This window comes from Monopterus albus, unplaced genomic scaffold (assembly GCF_001952655.1).
Source record: "Monopterus albus unplaced genomic scaffold, M_albus_1.0 scaffold85.1, whole genome shotgun sequence".
Taxonomy (NCBI): Eukaryota; Metazoa; Chordata; class Actinopteri; order Synbranchiformes; family Synbranchidae; genus Monopterus; species Monopterus albus.
Genome location: NW_018127965.1, coordinates 312,620 through 332,908, shown reverse-complemented (window position 1 = coordinate 332,908; position 20,289 = coordinate 312,620). Strand labels below are relative to the sequence as shown.

General features: G+C 39.1%; 3 protein-coding genes across 7 annotated transcripts in view; 2 read left to right on the top strand and 1 right to left on the bottom strand.

The window, feature by feature from the left end:
• The window catches only part of retreg3 (reticulophagy regulator family member 3), a 10,417-nt gene extending 4,098 nt beyond the window's left edge, over nt 1–6,319 (top strand). The window contains exons 2-9 of the mRNA XM_020607347.1: nt 1,136–1,242; nt 1,419–1,449; nt 1,540–1,666; nt 1,852–1,936; nt 2,507–2,644; nt 3,098–3,177; nt 3,870–4,002; nt 4,100–6,319. Coding sequence (XP_020463003.1) covers nt 1,136–1,242; nt 1,419–1,449; nt 1,540–1,666; nt 1,852–1,936; nt 2,507–2,644; nt 3,098–3,177; nt 3,870–4,002; nt 4,100–4,644 — 1,246 coding nt within the window. The 3' untranslated portion in view covers nt 4,645–6,319. The remainder of the gene's footprint in view (nt 1–1,135; nt 1,243–1,418; nt 1,450–1,539; nt 1,667–1,851; nt 1,937–2,506; nt 2,645–3,097; nt 3,178–3,869; nt 4,003–4,099) is intronic.
• Nucleotides 6,320–6,925: 606 nt separating this feature from the next.
• On the top strand, nt 6,926–12,655 carry psmc3ip (PSMC3 interacting protein). The gene is made up of 8 exons (XM_020607307.1): nt 6,926–7,093; nt 7,617–7,717; nt 7,827–7,916; nt 8,069–8,180; nt 8,362–8,507; nt 10,223–10,276; nt 10,850–10,909; nt 11,073–12,655. The coding sequence occupies exons 1-8, from the start codon at nt 7,075–7,077 to the stop codon at nt 11,127–11,129; spliced, it is 639 nt and encodes a 212-aa protein (XP_020462963.1). The 5' UTR covers nt 6,926–7,074; the 3' UTR covers nt 11,130–12,655.
• A 595-nt stretch (nt 12,656–13,250) lies between these two features.
• mlx (MAX dimerization protein MLX) lies at nt 13,251–18,968 on the bottom strand. 5 transcript variants are annotated; one of them, XM_020607312.1, is made up of 8 exons: nt 18,845–18,968; nt 17,760–17,799; nt 17,540–17,632; nt 16,685–16,794; nt 16,456–16,558; nt 15,890–15,959; nt 15,251–15,452; nt 13,251–14,367 (listed from the first exon to the last, which is right to left on the bottom strand). In XM_020607312.1, exons 1-8 carry the CDS (start codon nt 18,881–18,883, stop codon nt 14,311–14,313), a joined length of 714 nt encoding a protein of 237 aa, XP_020462968.1. In that variant the 5' UTR covers nt 18,884–18,968; the 3' UTR covers nt 13,251–14,310. The 5 variants fall into 5 exon arrangements, with proteins under 5 accessions (XP_020462968.1, XP_020462966.1, XP_020462965.1 ...); XM_020607310.1 differs by having other exon boundaries at nt 15,890–15,989; nt 17,540–17,629; nt 18,845–18,966; XM_020607309.1 differs by having other exon boundaries at nt 15,890–15,989; nt 17,760–17,796; nt 18,845–18,966.
• Nucleotides 18,969–20,289: the final 1,321 nt, after the last annotated feature.

Here is a 20,289-nt window from a genome sequence, read left to right as displayed (position 1 = left end):
GCTATTAAACTCTCACAGGTTTTGTAGACATCATCCCTTGTTTCCTTGGTTTGTATTTTCTGTTCACCCATGGCTGCTTTAATCACATCAACATCTAGCTGGGTAAACTGCAAACCCATTTTTATCTCCTGTATTTCTCTGGTCATGTCGTCGAGTCTCTTATTTGTCTCCATAAGTAGTTGCACAAAACCTTTGAAGTTATCTTGTTGTTGGCTCAACAGTGCGGTGTACATCTGCTTCTGCTGACTCAACATCTCTGTTACTTGCGCCGCTGAAATATAATCCTCTTCTGCTTCAACATCCTCATTCGCTTCTGATTTATTAGCTCTTTTCCCTCTTGGAGGCATTTTAATAGTTGTAGAATTTGTTCAAGGACTTGAAAATGTAGAAGATGTGAAAAATCGTAGAACAGACAAGAGGAGCAGTAAAGACGTCTGCTCTCGCTTGCAACCCGGAAGTTCATCTTCAAACAGTGATGTAGAGTTAAAGCATTTGTTGATGGGTCAGTTCTGTTGTTTTTGTATTATTTTGTAGTGCAAGTGTTTGTATTGTTGGGTTCCTTTGCATATACAGGGCAGGACTTACCTACATTTAGCATTTTGTGCATATTTTTTTAAATAGCTACTAATTGTACTGCCCCAAATACTAAAATACCTTGTTCTGCCAATAATGTATTTGTTAGGTTAATCTCTAACTGCTGATGGCCAGAGTCCTGTTATATTGTTGTGTTCAGCAAAGTCTTGTGATCTGAAAGTGGAGCTACTCTGGGGGACTGTACTTGTTGAGACCCAAGGCAGTGAAATCATGTAGTGTGAAACTGGACAACAGAATACCTGATATTTTGCAATGTAGATGTATACCCTGCAGCTTTTCCACTGTTTGTGATTATGACTCATGTATACAATATATTACAGTTTGGATGAAGAGAATGTATGGTAATATATCTTACCATCATTCCTGGTTAATTTCCAATGGGTGTAACACACATTAAAGGGTGGAATAACTTCCTTTTTTCCTCAGTTCTGTCTAAAGGAAACAGTAAGTCATCACTCAAGGGTTTTGTGGTTTAATAAATTCATAATGCAACTTCTTCAGTGTTTACTCCTGGGCTAAACTTTTTTTTATTACCCTCTAGGTTCTTCGCCCTGACCACACTGCGCCTGCTGTTCCTGCTGGCTTCTGGTCTGGCTGTGATTGTTTGTGTGGATACCTGGAGGAGCAAGATCTGGCCAGAGATTAGAGGTACCAGGCTTGACTTTTGTTACATACTCATGGTACAAAGTCTGAAATAGTAGAGAGGATTTAAAATATTGTACACTAAGTTCATTATTGTATATTATATTGATGTGCATTAGGGTATGAAGTGTATTTAATAAGTAATGTTCTCTCTTTCTCTCTCTCTCTCTCTCTCTCTAAAGTCAGAAACCTGGATGAATCAGAAAATGAGAGGTTTGTTACTTTAGCCCCAGTTTTGTGTTGACTGAAACCACAAGGGAGCATTCTGAGATAAGGTGTATGTAATAATGTCTGTCTGTCTAGCTGGGGTCTGGTGCAGCCTGGAATCCTCAGTGTGCCTGAACTGTGCCACCACATAGCTGAGGCCTGGGTCAGCGGAGCAGTTCTCAGCTCCAGTGTGGTGCAATACAAACGACACAACCCTGGCAAGGTGAGGACCACACACAATATAGAAAACATCTATTGTAGGATCTTTTGCATCTTCTGTAGGTATAGAAACTCACCTGTATCTAGGGTCCCCTTTCCTATTTCAATTGCCTGTGGCTCTACTCTATCATTATATGACTCTGTAAATTAGTAACTGGCTTGATTCTTTGTGTGTTTTGTTGCTGTCAGTTTTGCATCCTGACCTGCGGCGTGTTCTCCTGTTTGGCAATGGTGGGACACTACATTCCCGGTTTGGTGCTCTCCTACTCTGCTGGTGAGTTCAGTCTGTTTAACCAGGCCTAATACAGATCTCAGCCCTTTCATCAGACCAAGTTGGCAGGGAAACTCAGCCTGACTTGATCCTTTTAAAAACGCATGGGTGGTGAAACCAGATCTGTGGGGCCCTAGCACCGTGGCCTATCTGTGAGGTAATTAAAACCAGAATGAGAGACACAAGGTAGAAGGGAAGACAGAAAGCTAAGGAGGTCATGCTTAGATGAGACTAATCTGCTAACCTCCAACCAGTGTATGCTGGTGAGCCTGGGAGCCAAGACCTGCCAGAGCATGTGAGTGGAGCAAAGCGAGAGCAAATGTGGAGTGGGAGCAAAGGGCATGAGTGAGGAGCAGAACTTCTCACCTCTCCACTCCGCTCATATAGTATGCTCTGGCTCTGACATCTGAAGCAGCTGCTCCCTCTGCTTCACTTTCTGTATCTCTGCTAATGCTAACACAGGCTTGTGAGTGTCTGTACGGAAGAGAGATGTACATAGCTTTCCAGTTCTTATCACATACTCTAAGCCACTCAACAGAATAATTACTAATAGTTTGTTCTTTTGTCCTTTAGTGTTAGCTATTCTCCTGGCACCTCTGGCAGTCTATCACAGGGTTTTTCAGCATGTGAGCGTGAAGCTGGAGCCAGTCCTGCAGCGGCTGGACTTCAGCGCTCATGGATACATGATGTCAAAGCCCATTGATAATCAGTGTAAGACGTACATCAAGTTTATATAGCAATACAAATAATTTGAACTCTGTAAAAATTACACATTTCTGCCTGCTGATTAGAAACATCTAACTAAATACAGCCAAAGACATGTCCCATGTATGTAAATGTAAAAGATTGATAAATCTAAATCCTTTTTTTCTTGATTTATTTATAATTGCAAAGCCTTCAGTCTCATTTATATACCAACAACACTTTGGAGCAACACAAGTTAACCCATCTATCTGTCCCTCTATACCTGGTTTTAACAAATTCATGTATTGTCATCATGTTTGGCCTTATCACAGAATGTCACTACATCTTTATTGTAATCACTCCTAATACCAGTTGTCCTGTATACTTGTATAACTATCTATACAGCAAATATGAATTAGTAGCAACTTTCACTGAGTAGTAATCTTGTGTTGTCTGTATGCTCATCTTTCCTCGCTGCAGTCCTGCGGCGGCCTTTCTATGGTGCTGCCTCAGGTGAAGCCAGTGACAGTGAGGAGGAGTTGGCTGCTTTCTGCCCTACAGTAAGTGTGTTTCACTACCCACATCTTTCAGTGCACACACTCATGATTTGTGTGTGTCGAGACATCTCAACCTCACTACTTTTAAGTACACCATGATGGTTAATTTCTCTGTTCTGTACATAGTGTTAGCACCTGTGCCATATTGTGTATCCTATGAAAAAATGAGCTGTTGGGCAATTTAAATAAGGCACTCAAGCACATCTGAGTCACTTCCTGTTGAGGTTAGGAGGCTCACATAATGTTATGTCTCTCTCATGTTGCTGTGTGTGTTTGACTTGGTTTATGTTGGGGTGGCTGTGGCTCATGAGGTAGGGCAGTCGTCTCCTGACCAGCAAGTTGGTGGTTCGACTCCCGGTCTTCCCACATGCCTAAGTGTCCCTGAGCAAGACACTGAACCCCGAATTGCTCCCGGTGGCTTGACTAGCGCCGGTGCATGGCAGCCTGTCGTCATCGGTGTGTGAATGGTGTATGATCTTCTGTAAAGTGCTTTGGCCAGTGCAACGCACTGTGAGAAAGCGCTATATAAAATACAGTCCATGTTTGTGGTGAAGCCTGCAGAAGATATGAGAGTAAACAGATTAGCATTTGTAAGCCAGAGCAAAAAAAAAGAGAGGGTTTATAAAAAGAGCTTGAATAGAGTCAAAAAAATGTAGGTAAAATTCTTAACTTTTTCAATCTGCTGTCTCTCCTAGTTTGATGATGCTATTGCTGCGAAGGAACTTGCACTGACTGACTCTGAGCACTCTGATGCTGAGGCGTCCTACACTGATAATGGAACATTTAACCTATCACGTGGCCAGACTCCACTTACAGACGGCTCTGAGGGTAAGTACACAGGTATTGCAGATTTAGTTTTTTGTTATTCCCTGGGTTGCATTTGTCTCTGACCTTATTCCTGACTGTTTTTTTTTTTTCTTTTCAGATCTTGACAGACACAGTGACGCTGAGGAATCCTTTGCTCAAGATCTCCCTGACTTCCCCTCCATAAACCCTGATGCCACTCTGATGGATGATGATGATGACACCAGCATCGGGCTACCTAGCCTGGGTCTGTCTGGGCTAGCTAGTCACCAGGCTTCAGTGCTGGATATGGATGCTCATTTGGACTCTGACCAGGATGATCTGGATGCAGAAATTTCTCTCAGCGGCCTGCCACCTGCCTCTGACTTCACTGGAGACTTGGCCGGAGTCATTGCTAGCAGCATGGTCCAGGCAGCACTGGCTGGGGTGATGCAACCTCGAATTCCTACCCAGCGTAGACCAGGCCCTCCCAAAGCTGGGGGCCACCGAAGTTATCGCAAACAATCCAGTTCTGAGCTGGACACAGACTTAGATGTAGAAGACTTTGAAATGCTGGATCAGTCTGAACTGAGCCAGATGGATGCCCTTGGAAGAGGAGGGGGTAGTAGACAGGGAGAGAGCCAGGGGTCTAACTTCTTGTCTAGCCTGCTGGGTAAACCGCAGTAAGATGTGCACGTGTGTGTGGTGTGTTTATATCTGTGTGCGTGACTGCGACTTCATCTGCAGTGAACATCGATGAGCTGTGAATGTGCATTGTGAAGGATGATTTATAGGTTTTTACAGCCCTGCTTCTTACATTATTGGCATAAGTTCATCACTGTGAAGGAATTAATTTTTTATATCTTTTCAAACTTTTTCTCTCCTACTTTTAAACCCTGATAATTTGGAAAACTTTTATTTTGTAAGCTGAGCAATAGGAAACACAACAAACCATAAAACAAATTCATACATTCACTAAACCAGCATTACTGAACCTCCGCTTGTAACTTTATGCAGCTCAAAGTTACAAGGGTACTTCCTGGTGACTATAAATGAAGAGCAACAGGAGGTCTAAATATACAGGGCTATTTAACATGGGACCAAATATGACATTCCTGTTAGTTGAGCCGAGCCATGCTGTTTTGATAAAGCGATTATGGAGCAGCATTTCATGATATAACGTTCTTTATTGAGTAGAATGGTTGAGAGATAAACCAGCACCCAGATTTTGCCAAAGAACAGCCGTTTGTTTCTGTTTATATCAGTTCTCTGCTGCCCTGTCTTTTAACATGTGGGTATAATCTGTTAGAAGATTTATTTGTTGTTACAGGTATAGAGAGATAAAATTACAATTTTTTAACACTTGTAAGCAGTTGTGGATCTGGATAGTAATTCTTCTCTACAGTGAAGATGGATAATATTGACTTTACTTAATATTTATTTTCCTGCTGTCTGACATATGAAGGCATTTTGATCCATTTTTTGGGGCTTATCCCTTTTAACAAATGGCCCATTACACTCCCATGAAATCTGAACCAGAGGCTCATTTAATGTAATGTTTGTTGTTTGCTGTATTTATGAACTCGTGCCCCATGAGTTCTTTTTTCCCCCTTTGTTTGAATAACTTCAGGATATTTCACATTTTCCTGCCCTTTAATACAGCTCATACCATATTGTGTCCATATTTAATACCTTGAATGAGCCATCAGGTTTGTGTTTTACTTTTCAGAAGTAATATTTAAGCAAATTTTCTTTATATCTTTTATCATCTTTGTATTTTAGTCATGGTGAACTTTTTAAGAGACAAGTCAAATATTCTTCAATTCATAAATCTTTTACTATTTTAATGGAGAAAGATGTTTACATCAAAATTTGGTATAGAAAATTATCCTTACAGCCTGCTGTTAGTATGTAAGGGTTTAAAGTGGCTGTCGTGTGCTGATGGACAAACCACTGTCAATATGTCAAAATGTTGCAGTGGAAATGGCACTTCACGCTTAAGTGAGCCACACTGGGGATTTATTGAAATGCATTTATCAAAGGTTTTTGATCATGTGTTGAGTAGAAAATCATAGCTGCAAAAGATGAGCACAATAGAAATAAACCGCTGGATCCATGCTGTGAAGTAGGAAATGTGTGCACTGATTGCTGGGATGCTGTGGCTAAAGAAAAGAAGGAGAACTTCATACCATTTTGTTTAACTTGGGTCGACCACCTCAGTTATCAAGAATGTTTGCTGCTCTGTGAAGTCACTTCCTCAGTGTGAGCAATCTGTAGTCACTTTGATAGTGTCATGTGCATAGTTGTGTATTTTGTTCATCATAGCTGGTTTTGATATGCTTTGATGTGCAAATCATATTGAATAAAATATTTGCAATTAAGTCTGTCTTTATTGTTTCAAGTGTCAGGTAGTACAATGTGCTGTAATTTCAACTCTTTAGAATGCAACAAATTCTTTGTAATATAAGCTTTGGAACAACTTTACTGAGAACATTATTCATGACACAATTTAACACTCACAGTATACGAAGTATTGAACATAGTGTGTAACAATAGCTCAAATCTTGTTTTGAGAATAAAACAGTCCGTCTTTATTCTCTTTGTGGCACGCAGATCCATGTGGTCCAACATTCAGGGTCTGTTTCCAGTGTCTTTTTGTCTCTCCTTGTCCTATAGGCTACTTGGTAAAAAATAAACAAATGTGTTTTTCTGCTACTATGCAGATAATGTTTGTATTTTATGTTCTAACACATTGGCTCACATTTGGAGTTTGTTATATATAAACTTCATATGAAGCCTCTTTAAATTCATCTTATATTAATGCAGTACACTGCACTGTATTTTAGGCAGATGTTCAGCTTCTTACCAGTCATCACACAATATATATTAGTGTATGGTTAAAATCCTCTAGAGTGGTCTTATTGTGAAGAGGTAAAACATTTACCTTTGTAAAACCCACAAAGCGCTCATGAGCGAAGGCTGTCGAAACCACTGACGTAGTGCGGTAGAGATTTCCACTGTTGTGATGCATCTTAAAACATAGACGATCTTTTCTGTGACGCCTATGTCCCGCGAAATTTGGCTTGGTAAACTAAACTCAGTTTGGACTCGGTAGAAATGAGTAAAAAAGACAACGGTAAGTCTACAGTTAGTTTCATGTCAGACGGCGTTGAATTTAGCAAGTAAGCTGGCGTGTGTGACAGTCTTATCGAGCGAAAACGTCCAGCAGGTGTTAGCTACTTAGCTAAAACCTAACGTTAGATACGCACATACATGGCACGCTAATAAGCTAGCTGACTTCAAGGCTTAACATTAACTATTTTTAGTTTTATAAGATTACTCCAAATACGCCCACAGCCCAACCTGACACATTTGCTTTAAATAAGATGCATGTTATTTGTTGCGTAGAATAAAGATTACCTTTTTAAAAGAGGACACTGTATCGGAAACGCTCAAGTACCGAACACTCGACAGTGTAAGACAAACAATGTAATAATGAGGACAACAGCCACATAGTAAAAACAAGTATAGTTGCAATATCTAGCAGTGTTTGAGGTATATCAAAGTATAATGTTATAGTGAAACGTTTCACACACAAATATGTCCAACTGGTGCTGTACATGTTTGTGTGTGCTTTTGCTATTTGCTATTATCCACAGGTGTCGCACTCATCCTTGCCTATCTGAATGAGAAAAACCGTCCCTACAGTGCTCAGGATGTTTTCTGTAATTTACAAAAGCAGCATGGATTGGGCAAAACAGTAAGATTTATTCATACGGTATAGCGTCATGTGTATCTTGCCCACCTTCTCTTCTGCATATTTGCAGTTTGTGGAATTGGGGACTGACTGCATATTTGTGATTTACCAGGCAGTGGTCAAAGCCATGGAGCAGCTGGCTCTGGAGGGGAAGATAAAGGAGAAAACATACGGCAAGCAAAAGATATATTTTGCTGATCAGGTTAGTCTGTTCATCGGAAATACCATGTCGATGTGGACACTAATCACTGAAAATGACATGCACAAATGGTTATGTATAATAATTATTATTATGATTTCAGTTGAAGCTGACTGATTGCATGCCCTCTGTACCTACATCTATGCTCCCTACAGGCACAGTTCAAAGATGTGAGTGAAGCAGACTTGAAGGCAATGGACTCTCAGATCTCAGAGCTCAGTGCAGAGGTGCAATCCCTCACCCAGAGCTGCAGACAGCTAGATACAGGTGGACTGCACTGACTTTTGCAAGTTTACACAGTACAAGATATCTGGATTTTCCACTGTAGGTTACTGAATGCTACAGTTTTGTATGATGTTTCTCTAGTCTGTAGGGACCATGTTTAGTTTGTACTGCATTTCTTTGAAAGGGAATGTTGTGTAATCTTGTGTGAAATCTCTGATTGCAGAGTTAAAGGAGCTCAGTAGTTCCTTGACAACAGAGGAAATGATGTCGGAGATCCAAGAGCTGAAAGCAGAGTGTTCTGGGTACAGAGCGCGTCTGGAGAAGATAAAGTCGGCCACAAATCACGTCACACCAGAAGAGAAAGAGAAGGTGGGCAGTGCGTTTGTTTTCTAGTTACTTCTACATCCCCAATTCCACAAAAGTTTGGACACTGTAAACTGTAAATAAAAACTGAATGAAATTACATAGAAATCATTTAAAACCCACATTTAATTGAAAATCGTACAAAAACAACATATATCAAGTGTTGAACATGAAATTGAGAAATTTTGTTTTTTGAAAAAATCTGCTCATTTTAAACTTTATTCTAGCGACATATTTTAAAAAAGGTGGGTCAGGGACATGCTTATCACTGTGTTGCTTCACCTCTTCCTCTTATCAACACTCTGTAAGAGTTTGGGAATTGAGGAGACTGTTTTAACTTTGAAAGAGATAGGGTTGTTTTTTTTTTTTTGTTTGTTTTGTTTGTTTTTTTTTTTTTCAGGAAGGTTCCGGGTTCACACCCTGGCCGACACAGTGCCTTTCTGTGCAGAGTTTGCATGTTCTCCCCTGTACTGCGTGGTTCTCTCCAGGTGCTCCGGCTTCCTCCTACAGTCCAAAGACATGCAGCTTAGGTTGATTGGAGACTCTAAAATTGCCCCCAGGAGTAATTGTGTATCTAGTCACAGGGGTTTCACGCCAGTGACTTCTGTGTCAGTCCCAAGTCCGGATAAAATAGGGAGGGCTGTGTTAGGAAGGGCATCCAGCATAAAACCGTGCCAAATTACTCATGCAAATTGGATTCGCTGTGGCGACCCCTAATAGGCACAGGAGCTGACGTCCATAATTTCCAAAAACAACATTTCAAATTTTGCCTCGTCAGACCACAGGACAGTTTCCACTTTTGTCTGTCCATCTCAAATGAACTTGAGCCCAGAGAAGGTGTGTCTGGATCTTGTCTATATAGTTTTTTTTCTGTGCACTGTAGCATTGTAACTTGCATTTGTGGATGCAGCGACAAACCATGTTCAGTGTTGAGGGTTTTCATAGGTGTTCCTGAGCCCAGGCAGTGATTTCCACTATTTTTTACACAACTTTTCCAGTCTTTTGTTGCCCCTGCCCCAATGTTATTTGAAAATGTTGTTGGCATCAAATGCAGAACATGCTTATCTAAACCAAAATATATTAATTTGAACATTAAATATACACTGCTTCACTGCTTTATAGTTGTATGCACTGTCCGGCCTTTTTGTTTTCCAGTCTTGGCTTATCTAATGCACTTCAATGCAACACTTCCGCCTTAACATCTGTGTTTATGAAGCACAAACTGTTTCAGTTTTTGGTGAAATTTTCATAAATGTATAAATTCAATTGTATGTTTGTCATTGAGGCCATAGTTAAAAGGTGGAGTTGTACTGTACTACATTATATTTCGAGGTGTTCCTAATATTCTGACCCTCTCATGTATGTAACTGGGGAGGACAAAATACACCACCTTTACCTATGACCTCAATAATAAACACATAATAGAATTTATACATTTATGAAAATTTCACCAAAAACTTAAACATTTGAGCTTCAGTGTTGCATTGAAGTGCATACAGTTGTACAAGTGTGACTATTAAAGACCAGTGTTTCTAATGTTACCAAATAAATATGGGGTAAAAGGCGTTTTTAAAACATCTCATTTGGCTTCTATTTATAATTTACACAGCCCAACTTTTTTGGAATTGGGATTGTAATCTCCTACTGTAAGAAACTTAGCGAAGATACTATTGTTGGTTCTTTTCCATTTGCTGTACTGTAACTCATATTTAAAATTACAGGTTTATAAAGAACGGAATGTTTATGTGAAGGAGTGGAAAAAGAGGAAGAGACTGGTAATGTATACACAATTGCAACAGTTGATTGATTAGTTAACACAGCTTTAAACAGCAACATTGCAATCAATGGAGTTTAAGTAAAAATGTTAACATTTTCCTCATTCCACCTTCTCAGATTTGATGATTTGTTTTTCTTAAGGCTTTAGACAGACAAAATGACTGAACCTAAGAAATCACTGAATTGTAAATGCCATTTTTCAGTCATTATATATTAAAATATTCTGCATTTTATAGACAGAATTATTGGCAGAATAAGACAAGTTAACAATGAACTTGTTTGCAACCCCAAATGTAAAGAATATTTTTTTTACATTTTGTCTTTTTTTTTTTTTACAACTGTAGCTCCTTTATTGCCATTATACAGTATTGTAATTGTAAAAACTAAAACTGTCAGTGTGATACAAATCCATTATTCTGTTCCTTCTATCAGTGCTAATATGAGAAGCAGTGGATGCAAAGGGAGATAAGGAAAAGGCTGCGTACATTTGTGGATTTAACAGTGGGTGTCTCTTATCTCAGCATACAGGCATAACTAAAGGCTTGAAGTTATTTGTCCATTGTTTCTCTCAGGCTTCAGACATGATACATACAATCCTGGAGGGATATCCTAAGAGCAAAAGGGAGTTTCTGGTGAGTGAAAAAAAGCTAATACAATCCATTTTCCAAAACTTTGTCATGACACCTATGGCTTATTTTGTCTGTATGCCAGTGTTGTTCACAGTTGTCATGACACCTATGGCTTATTTTGTGTTCACAACTCTAATGAATAATGTACCTGGTGCTGCTCTTGCAGGATGAAGCTGGCGTGGAGACTGATGAAGACTGCAAGGTGGTTGTTCCAAGTACTTGAAAGGGCAAAAACATCTCATTTGGCTACTTCGTCAGTGTAAGCCTGTGCGCTGCTTGTTTAAGGAGACGGCTTTCACCACAGCACATAATTATAGCCTAAATGTTCAATCTTTAATTCAAGTTGAATGAAAAACCAACTTCTGTAGGTGAAAGTACATTTATATAAGAACAGCTTTATCACATCATTAGGCGGCACTGAGCCATCCCGAGCCTACGTTGAAAATGTCAACTAATGATTGATTATAGTTTTGAGAGCTGTACCTTCTTTGTTATCATCACATGTTCAAGTCTAGCTTATATTTTATTTGAAACCTACATAAAGGTCTCAATGTATAGAAATTTAGACCTGACTTTCAGGTCTCATGGGAGGTTGTCCCATTTTCCTTTTTTTTTTTTTATTAATCAACCCTTGTATTGTCTTGTCAGTGTTATTAAATTTTCATTTGACCATAACCTCTTCAACAAAGTGACCAAACATTTCTTTCAACTATCATAAAACACTGGAGCAAAGGTTTTATAGGTGCACTACAGTGATGGGGGACCAGTGCCTACCTACATGATCTGGTTTTTTCTGCTGTGGTGTGGCTCACTTTATTTCCACATTGTATTTCAGGTGAGTTTAACAGAACAAAAATATTTCTTTACATAGATTGACATCACTCGCATTAGATTTTACAGGTATAACATTGCCACTGAGTGTAGATGGCTTGTATACAAGGACGTATATGAAAAGAAAAAAAAAAATTGCATTTCACTGATTGAAGCAACGACAGTAAACTCTGTGGAAACGAAACTCAAAGCCATTAAAAAAAAAATCATCTGTCATCCATTTTAAACCCACCTGTTTTCTTTGCATGGCCCTGCCCATGAGATCGCCAGGAACCTACGACTGGTGCAGGGTACAGTACCGGGTTTCAAACATGATCAAAAACAATCAGAATATTTTCATCACAGTGCTGCTGACTATTACACCATTTCGAATGTTATTGGTCACAAAAGCCACTGATAACTACAGGAACACAGCATTTGTCATGTTGGCAGTAAACCTGCTCACTTTTCAGCTGGTGAGATCTTCAGTCACCTGAGGAGAAAACTGCAGACGGGGTCTTCAAAATCAATATGCATTTAACCCTCATGCAGCCTGAGGTGACTAGAGGTAACATTTGTGTTTTATTTTTCAAGCCATTTTGGCTGTGTTGAATGAATGTAGCTCAAATTTGCTACAGGTTTTTTTTTTTTACTGAAAAATTGAGGTCTCACTTCCTTAAATTTGCCTAAAATGGCTGAAATAAAAAAATACTCATATGTACCAAGGTTACTGTTATTCACCATTGAAAACCATTAAAAATGCTTTTTTTGATGCCAAATACAGCCCATCATGTCATATTTCAATGCCATGAAGCAATACACCATTTTAAACTAGAGGGTCTCAAAATGCAATTTTAGTAGTTGACCACCAGCCTCTGCTTGAGCTGGACTCTTACACAGAGTGATTCAAAGTTAATGTTTTTTTAGTGTTCATTGTTCTTGTAACGCACCCTTAGAGATAGGGTGAGGAGCTCGGTCACCCGGGAGGAGACTACCACTACTCCTAATGTTTGCTAGGGGGGACAGGCATGTTTGCTAGGCACTCCCATTGTAAAGCAATGCATTTACTCATTTCGCATTGCAAAAATAATAATAATAATAATGATAATCAAATCCTGGTTGAAATGGATTTTTTGGGAATTGTCATTTTTCCCATAAAAAAAATACAGTTATGAAAGCATACTGGCATATAAAGGGTTAAAATTTCCAGAAATATCATTCAGGAACAAGTAGTTTTAAAGGACTGGCCAGTTTAAAGTGGAAAAAAATATGAATTTATGACATTTTTTAAGAGCTGTTTTTATAAGGGGGATACTAATTTGCATTTAGGTACATATGTGTGGTAATTTTTTTTTTAAATCTGCCACTGCCAAAAAAAAAAAAAGCATCAAAATCAGTGTTGTTACCAATCATTGACCCATCCCATGGCCTAATAATAAAAATAATCAATTCCTGGTTGAAATGTATTTTTTGCAAATTATTGTAATTTTTGACATTTTTCCCATAAAAAAATATGAAGTTATGAAAACATACTGGCATATAAAGGGTTAAAAATTCCAGAAATATCATTCATATTTGATATGTATATTTCAGGAACAAGTAGTTTTAAAAGATTGGCCAGATTAAAGTGGAAAAAAATGAATTTATGACATTTTTAGAGCTGTTTTTCTAAGGGGTTACTAATTTGCATTTAGGTACATATGTGTGGTAATTTTTAAAGGAATGCATGAGGGTTAAAATCCTCTGAAATAAGAGCAACATGTAGAACTGCAACTGAGTAAATGCCTATATTTAAACAGACTCTTAACACATGTGCTCAATTACTGTCACAGTCAATGTGTATAAAGAATGATTCACAAATGCTGCCCACACCTGTCACCCATGAAATTTCAGCATCCCCGTCAGCTGATCACAGCTGCATTAATAAAAATCTCAGTTTTGTTATAAAACATGCAGAAGAGTTTGTGATATGTCGAAGCACCACAGAGTGTGCTTTTGATAACACAGGCAGTGACAGTTACCCTGCAGTAGTATAGCAGCGGAGTATTTTCCATTGTCTGCTACAGTTCAGGAGTGGTATGACTGACTCCACACATTTGCACTGAAGCTGAGAAGAGCCCTCTGGTTCAGCATTAGGATGCAAACCTAAGCTTGATGTTACCTCTGTTATGCTAAGGGACAGCTCCTGTTACTGCAGACAGTAACTACAGCATGATGCACACTACAATATTTGGCCTGCCTGATGCATTTAACATACATGCTGATTTGCAAACTCTGAGGTCTTGTGTTTCCCTTGCATTTTTTTTTTTAGCAGAACAGTAAGAAATATAAACAGAAGGGGTAGACATATACTCATATGTATGTACAATTACAATGAGAACATGATCTCTGTTAAACATACAACTGCTCAGTCCATTGCAACTTCTCATCTCTGCCCAGAGTGGGCTACATCCAGGGAGTCACAGATGAGCTAACTGAGTGTAAATACTGTCGGTGGCCGACTGAAGGCTGATTGACATTTATACTCTACCCTGAGAGGCCAAAGCAAACCCAAAGTCAAATTCTGGGAGTTCAAGCCCCGAGGTACCACTCGATCAGTAAAGCTGAACATTGAGTTGCCGGAGGACCCCAACAACAAACTCCTTCAGCGTCTAAGAAAGAACAGAAGAAACACAAAAGCTATGAATATCCCAGCTTGCAAAAAACAATACTGAACGCTATCAGTGTTACAGTCTCTGTAGCCATTTTAACACAGGAACTCTATAGACGGTGTCCGCGGAACCAGGCCTGGACATTGTTCAGACTTCCCCTTTCATGAAATGGCAACCTCCAAGGTTGAGAAATGAAGCCAATGCAAAAGTCCCAAAACCTGCAGTTCCCGAATGGCCACTTGAGGCTGGCTCCACAAGGTAGTCACTCCCCATAGACTCCCATGTTAAATAAACGCATTTACATCCTGGTACAAAAAGTGGTTTTGGTCACTATAGCAAATTTTTTAATAACTAAATTATATTGAGACTAAAAGTTAATTAAGGGTGTGGCTGCATTGAGTGACAGGAGGGTCCTGCCAATGGGTGGGTTTGTCCAGTTTTTACATACAGTCAATGCCTTTCACACATGTAGCACATCACAGGGAATAGGTCAGAGCGTACAGGAGGTGGGACACGACGTGGTCACGTAACCACTTTGTAATTTTTATAAGCAACCGAGTCTCTTGGCACCGGCTGTTAACAACAGTTCCCAAATCTTGTCACGTCTCCAGTAAGATAGTTTCTTTCTTCACCACTGGATGTTTGTATTCTCCTGGTTTCACGCCAGTCACATGATAGAATGTCATTAACAGGGGCTTACTCCAGCTCACTCAGACCTTAGGCGGACTTTGTACTAGGGAGCTGGCAGAGTGAAGTCCGCTTAAGGTCCAGGTCAACTGACTTGGACATTTGCGTTCTAACATACAGCTCCCCCGGGTAATGTCTAGAGAATTTCAGGGTTCCAGTGCATGTCTAAAAAGGACTTTCCAAAAATGTTCCTTACCTGTGGCTTGCAGTGCTCCTCAATCCAGCTAAAAACACATGCAGAGAGTTCTTGAAAGCTGTTCACCGAAACAGTACTGCTGAAAGACTGAAACAGGGAGTCCATGATGTTCTGAAAGATGGTGAACTTGACCTGGTCAGACACCTGATCCTCTCCTTGCTGCGGGTTGTTCTGGTGAGCCTTCACTATATGCTCATAGTTCCTGTTAAGACAGACAATCAATGTTGAGTTATTACAAAATATACAATGTAGTTAACAGCCACAAGTGTTTCATAAAGAAAGAATAAAGCTGAGCCATTTTTCACAGGGCTTGTTTGCTGCAACATTTCAAGCCTTTAGTTGAGGGCATTTCCCTCCATTTTTCAGATGTGACAGTAACTTTACTAAATGCTGTGCCAGGGCTGGTATCAAAGCATTTCCAACTCAAGAGCTTTCTCACTTACGCCTTGATCAACATTTCCTTGAAAATCCATCTTTTCATCTGCCTGGATGCAGAACAGGTATGACTTTGGAGTGCAAATACCTTTATAGGGTTTGCCCTCAAGTAACAAGGCTGTAGTTTACCAACAAATGGAAACTGTAAAATAAAATACAGAAAACAGTGTCTTGGCTGAGAGAGTCCGTGAACCGCCATCTCACGTTTTCATGATCTTCAGTGCCATCACTTCTTTCCTCAGTACAGAGACTTCCTCCTCTTGCTTCTTCTTTTCTTTATGAAGAAAATGGATGTAGTCAATTGCTGAAGAAATCAAACAAAGAGATGCATTATTCAGGGACTTCTATATTACACACAGAAATACACCATTTTCTGTTTCCCAAGAGGTGTTGTCCCTTCTCACCCACCTGACTAAAGTTCTACTTCCTCTTGTAAAGAAATCCCAGCAAGGGTACAGATCTATGTTTGACATGATATTCTGTATCAAGGATAATTTAAAATTTACACCTATGTGTATGAGATGCAGATTTATATTATGTGACTGCACTGAGAAATGAAAACTAAGCCTGCCATGTTCAACCAGTTACGCACCACAAGATCCTACTGGATGCTGTACTGGAAAACTAGACAACAATGCCTGTGTTGAAGGCTGGATAAAAATTCTGACTTGCTTGTATTTACTGTCAAACTGTATTATTTCAAAAATACATCCATCAGTCATATGAGTGACCAAGGAGTGTTCATCCAAAAAGACAACATCACATCTTACTTTTCTGCAGTATGGTAGCCTTGCTGATCTTCTGTGCTCCCACTGCAAATTCAGACTGCTGCTGGCAGGTTGGTACTATTGACTGGAGGTCATCATAGCCTTTCTAAAGCAAGAAAAAAGAAAAGTCATTAATAAGTACTGTGCAAATATAAGTGAGCAACTCCAGTGTCTCAAAGTGTGTGCGGTTCATCTGAGTTGTCACAGAGATCTACTGTACACCCCACTGTACCTTGATAGCATCCCTACGTTTCTGCTCAGCCTGTGTGTGCGCTTGTCTTCGTCGATCCTTATACGAGTCTTTATATGATGTCTCATGTCTATAGTCACTGTCTTCATCATCTGTTCCAGAACAGATTCGCATTAGTTACATGCTACTGACAATCACAGAATACCTTGTTTGGATACTGAAAAATACACAGTGAAGTTAAATTGAATTTCTTAGACAAGATAAAACTAATTGTAAAACTGAGTAAGCCTGGAATTGGAACTGAGTCTCATATCTTCCATCTCAGAATTCATTTCAACAGGATGCATGCTGGGAAGCTTATTCATGCTTCCAACAAGTCATATTGATCACTGCAATGCACTTTAAACTGGCCTATGCATAAAATTTTTCCACAGACAGCAACTCATATAGTAACCAGGGGAGAGAAGGTATAACAGAGGGAACACAGTTCAGCATGCACCACAGTTAAATACAGGATATAATGTTTTATATCCTACTAGTATATTTACAGTACATCATGTGATTCTCTACTGCATCACACCAAGTACACTATGTCCCGTAATGAGTAGCAAGATAGGTTTTTCCTTTTCTAAGCAGTAAGAAACACTTTTTTTTTTTAAAGCTGGCATTTTTTTTTTTTTTTTTTACTTTTACTTTAATGAAAGGTGAACCACAAATTGTATTTTTTAAATAAATTCATAATGTTTAACAGAATTAAGACTACAAGTATATGGAATTCAAGGAAATAATTCAATGTAAGGTGCAGTGAAATAAGCACTTGCACCACAATCTAAACACAGCATAAAGTCTCTTAAAACTATCAGAAATGTCAGATCCACTCTGTTCCAAACACCATACCTGTATTTGGAACGGAAGAGGCACTTGTTGAGCCGATGCTGTTGGCCCTGGACACCACCGAACCCTTTCTGGTTGTTTCAGCAAAGAAAGCTACTGAACAAGGCAGACAACAAAGATCTTTCACTACAGGACCAGACTCACAGACCACAAACACAAGGTCACCATCACATAGCCTAAACATCAAACAATGGTATACAGTACAAACTAACTGAATACTCACTAGGGTCAAAGCCACTGTCGCTGAAAGCACCATCTGTCTGCTGTGCCATCACAAGACAACAGAAGATAGAAAGGGGATAAACAGAGGTTGAGAGGCTGGAATAACAAAGGAGAAAATTGTGCTGCCCTAAATACACTGACAATAGACCAACAGCTAGCTGGCCTCATAGACTGTCTAAGCCCCCACCGAGCATTGCCCTGATTTGTCCATTTCTAGCCCGGGAGACTAAAGACCTGAACTAAATTAGCACTTCACACACAGATCCACTGACATAGGGCAATACAACACAATAGTTATAAGTTGGACCCAGTTCTTTCCCCGATGCATCTAAGGTATCAGAGCCCTGAAAATTCATTCCGTTTCAACACTACATTTGTAAACATATGTTTACAGTGTTTGGCAGTGACTGTTCTCACCACACGCATAAAGCAGAATCCTATTAAAAAAGGTGCCTGAATAAAACACGTATCAGCTGGAACCAACAGAAAGTTTTTGAGAGCTATCTTTTGTTGACATATCACAGACGTATACGTCAATACTTCTGACAAACCAAAACTTACCAAGTAATTTCCTAATCACAATATACAATTTGATGATGCTACAGCAGTGTTTTCCACAGGTAAAATTTGTACGTGGTGGGGCTGTAAAGGGTTTACAAGTTTAGCTAAAAACATTCTGACGGACTCTTAACCAGATCTGTACTTCACTTCCACGTGGACCTTTAACGGAAGGTCCAACGCAACTATGGTAATGATAATCGTTAAAATATCAATATGTGTTGGGTGCAGATATAGTTTACACACAAACGAATCGTAAGAGAGGAGCATGAGTTTCACTTTCGAGACGTTTTGTTTGCACAGCTGTTAAGTAACTTGCTAACTGCTACGTTGTAGCTTTACAACGCTACGAAACGTCAGCAAGCTAACGCTAGCTGCTGAGCTAACAAAGCCCTGCTCCTTCATAACAACAGCAACTGTTCAGCATTGAGTCAAAGACACGGCTGTCGTTTCCCACTTCCGTTGCATAGCAGACCTGCGAATCAATTTAACAATAAAAGTTGTAATAATCTAACATGAGTTTCTTACTTTCCAGTGGTCCTCTGGCGACGTTGTTGGGTCCGTCATTTTGGAATGCTAAATAATTTATGGCACTGCTGCTTTCGTGTTCACCCCGTAAATTCCATGTTCGTACTCTTCAAAAAGTTTTCGGAATAGTGAATTTCATTCACTATCAATGCAGCTAGGACTGCAACTAGTTGTTATTTTTAATGTTTGTTTTCAGTGTCGATTAATCAATATTTATTTACTTTACGAAATATTAACAAGTGAAAAACTAGTTTAATTTTGAACATTTGTTGTATTTTATGTTTTTAAAGTTACATTCTTTATCAGAAAAAATAAACGCAGCTGTAACTGACAAATGTACAGAAGAGTATTAGGGCCACTGCATATTTTTTTTTTAATTCTGACTTTATTCTCAGAATTCTGACTTTATTCTCAGAATTCTGGGAATAAAGAATAAATTATGCAGTGGCCCTAATACTCTTCTGTACAAATGCATGTAGTCCAGTAAAAAAGTTGTCCTTTGTTTCTCTTTTTTTTCTTTTTTTTTATTGAAACAAAGAAACACATTAACAAAACAGTACCGAACATGGGAGACAAGACAACAGTTACATGACATTACAAAAGGATATAGAGTGTTTAACGAGGTTGTAGTGTGTGAAGTGTGGGTATTTCCAACTTATGCAGTCTATGAAATGCAAGAAAGGGAAAAGGAGGGGAAGTAAATAATATATGATGATAACAGTACTATTAAAAAATCAGCTTGTTACATTTCTAGAGGTTGGTGGGAATGTGCGTGGCCTCAGCCCCAGGTATTTGATTCAAATTGAAATGTGTTAGAAATGGGTTCCATATGTCATAAAACGCAGATAATACTATTCTTGTGAGTGGATTCCATTTTCTCTAATGTGATGTATTCTGTCAGAAGGTTGGTCCAGTGGTTTATGTGTAGTGATTTTTTGATTTCCAATTTTGAAAGATTGTTTTCTTGTCAATAGCTGGAGAAATGAGGAGTGGGTTTTTATATTTAATTGGTAGGTGGTTGATTACTATGATATTACTGAGTAAGCAAAGTGATGGAGAAGGAGGGATTCTACAGCCCAAGATGTTGGAAAGTTTCTCTGTCACTGCTATCCAGAGGGAATGAACTGGTTGGCAGGTCCAAGTAGCATGAAAGTAACTGTCAATGCAATCTAGAGTACATTGTGAACAGATGCCTGTGTCGGTAAAACCCATTTTGAATATTTTACTTTCTGTAATATGGGTCCTTTAAATGGCCTTGTATTGTATAAGTTGTAAGTTTACATTGCTGGTCATAGAAAAGATGTTATTGCAAATTTCTGTCCAGAAGTCGGAGTTGAGGGGGAGAGTTAAATCAAAATAAAAACAGTAAAAAAAAAGTTGTCCGCAATATGTTCCTCCCAAAATTTAATAATTTAGTAGCAGTAGTTGTAGCCTAGTAGAAGTAG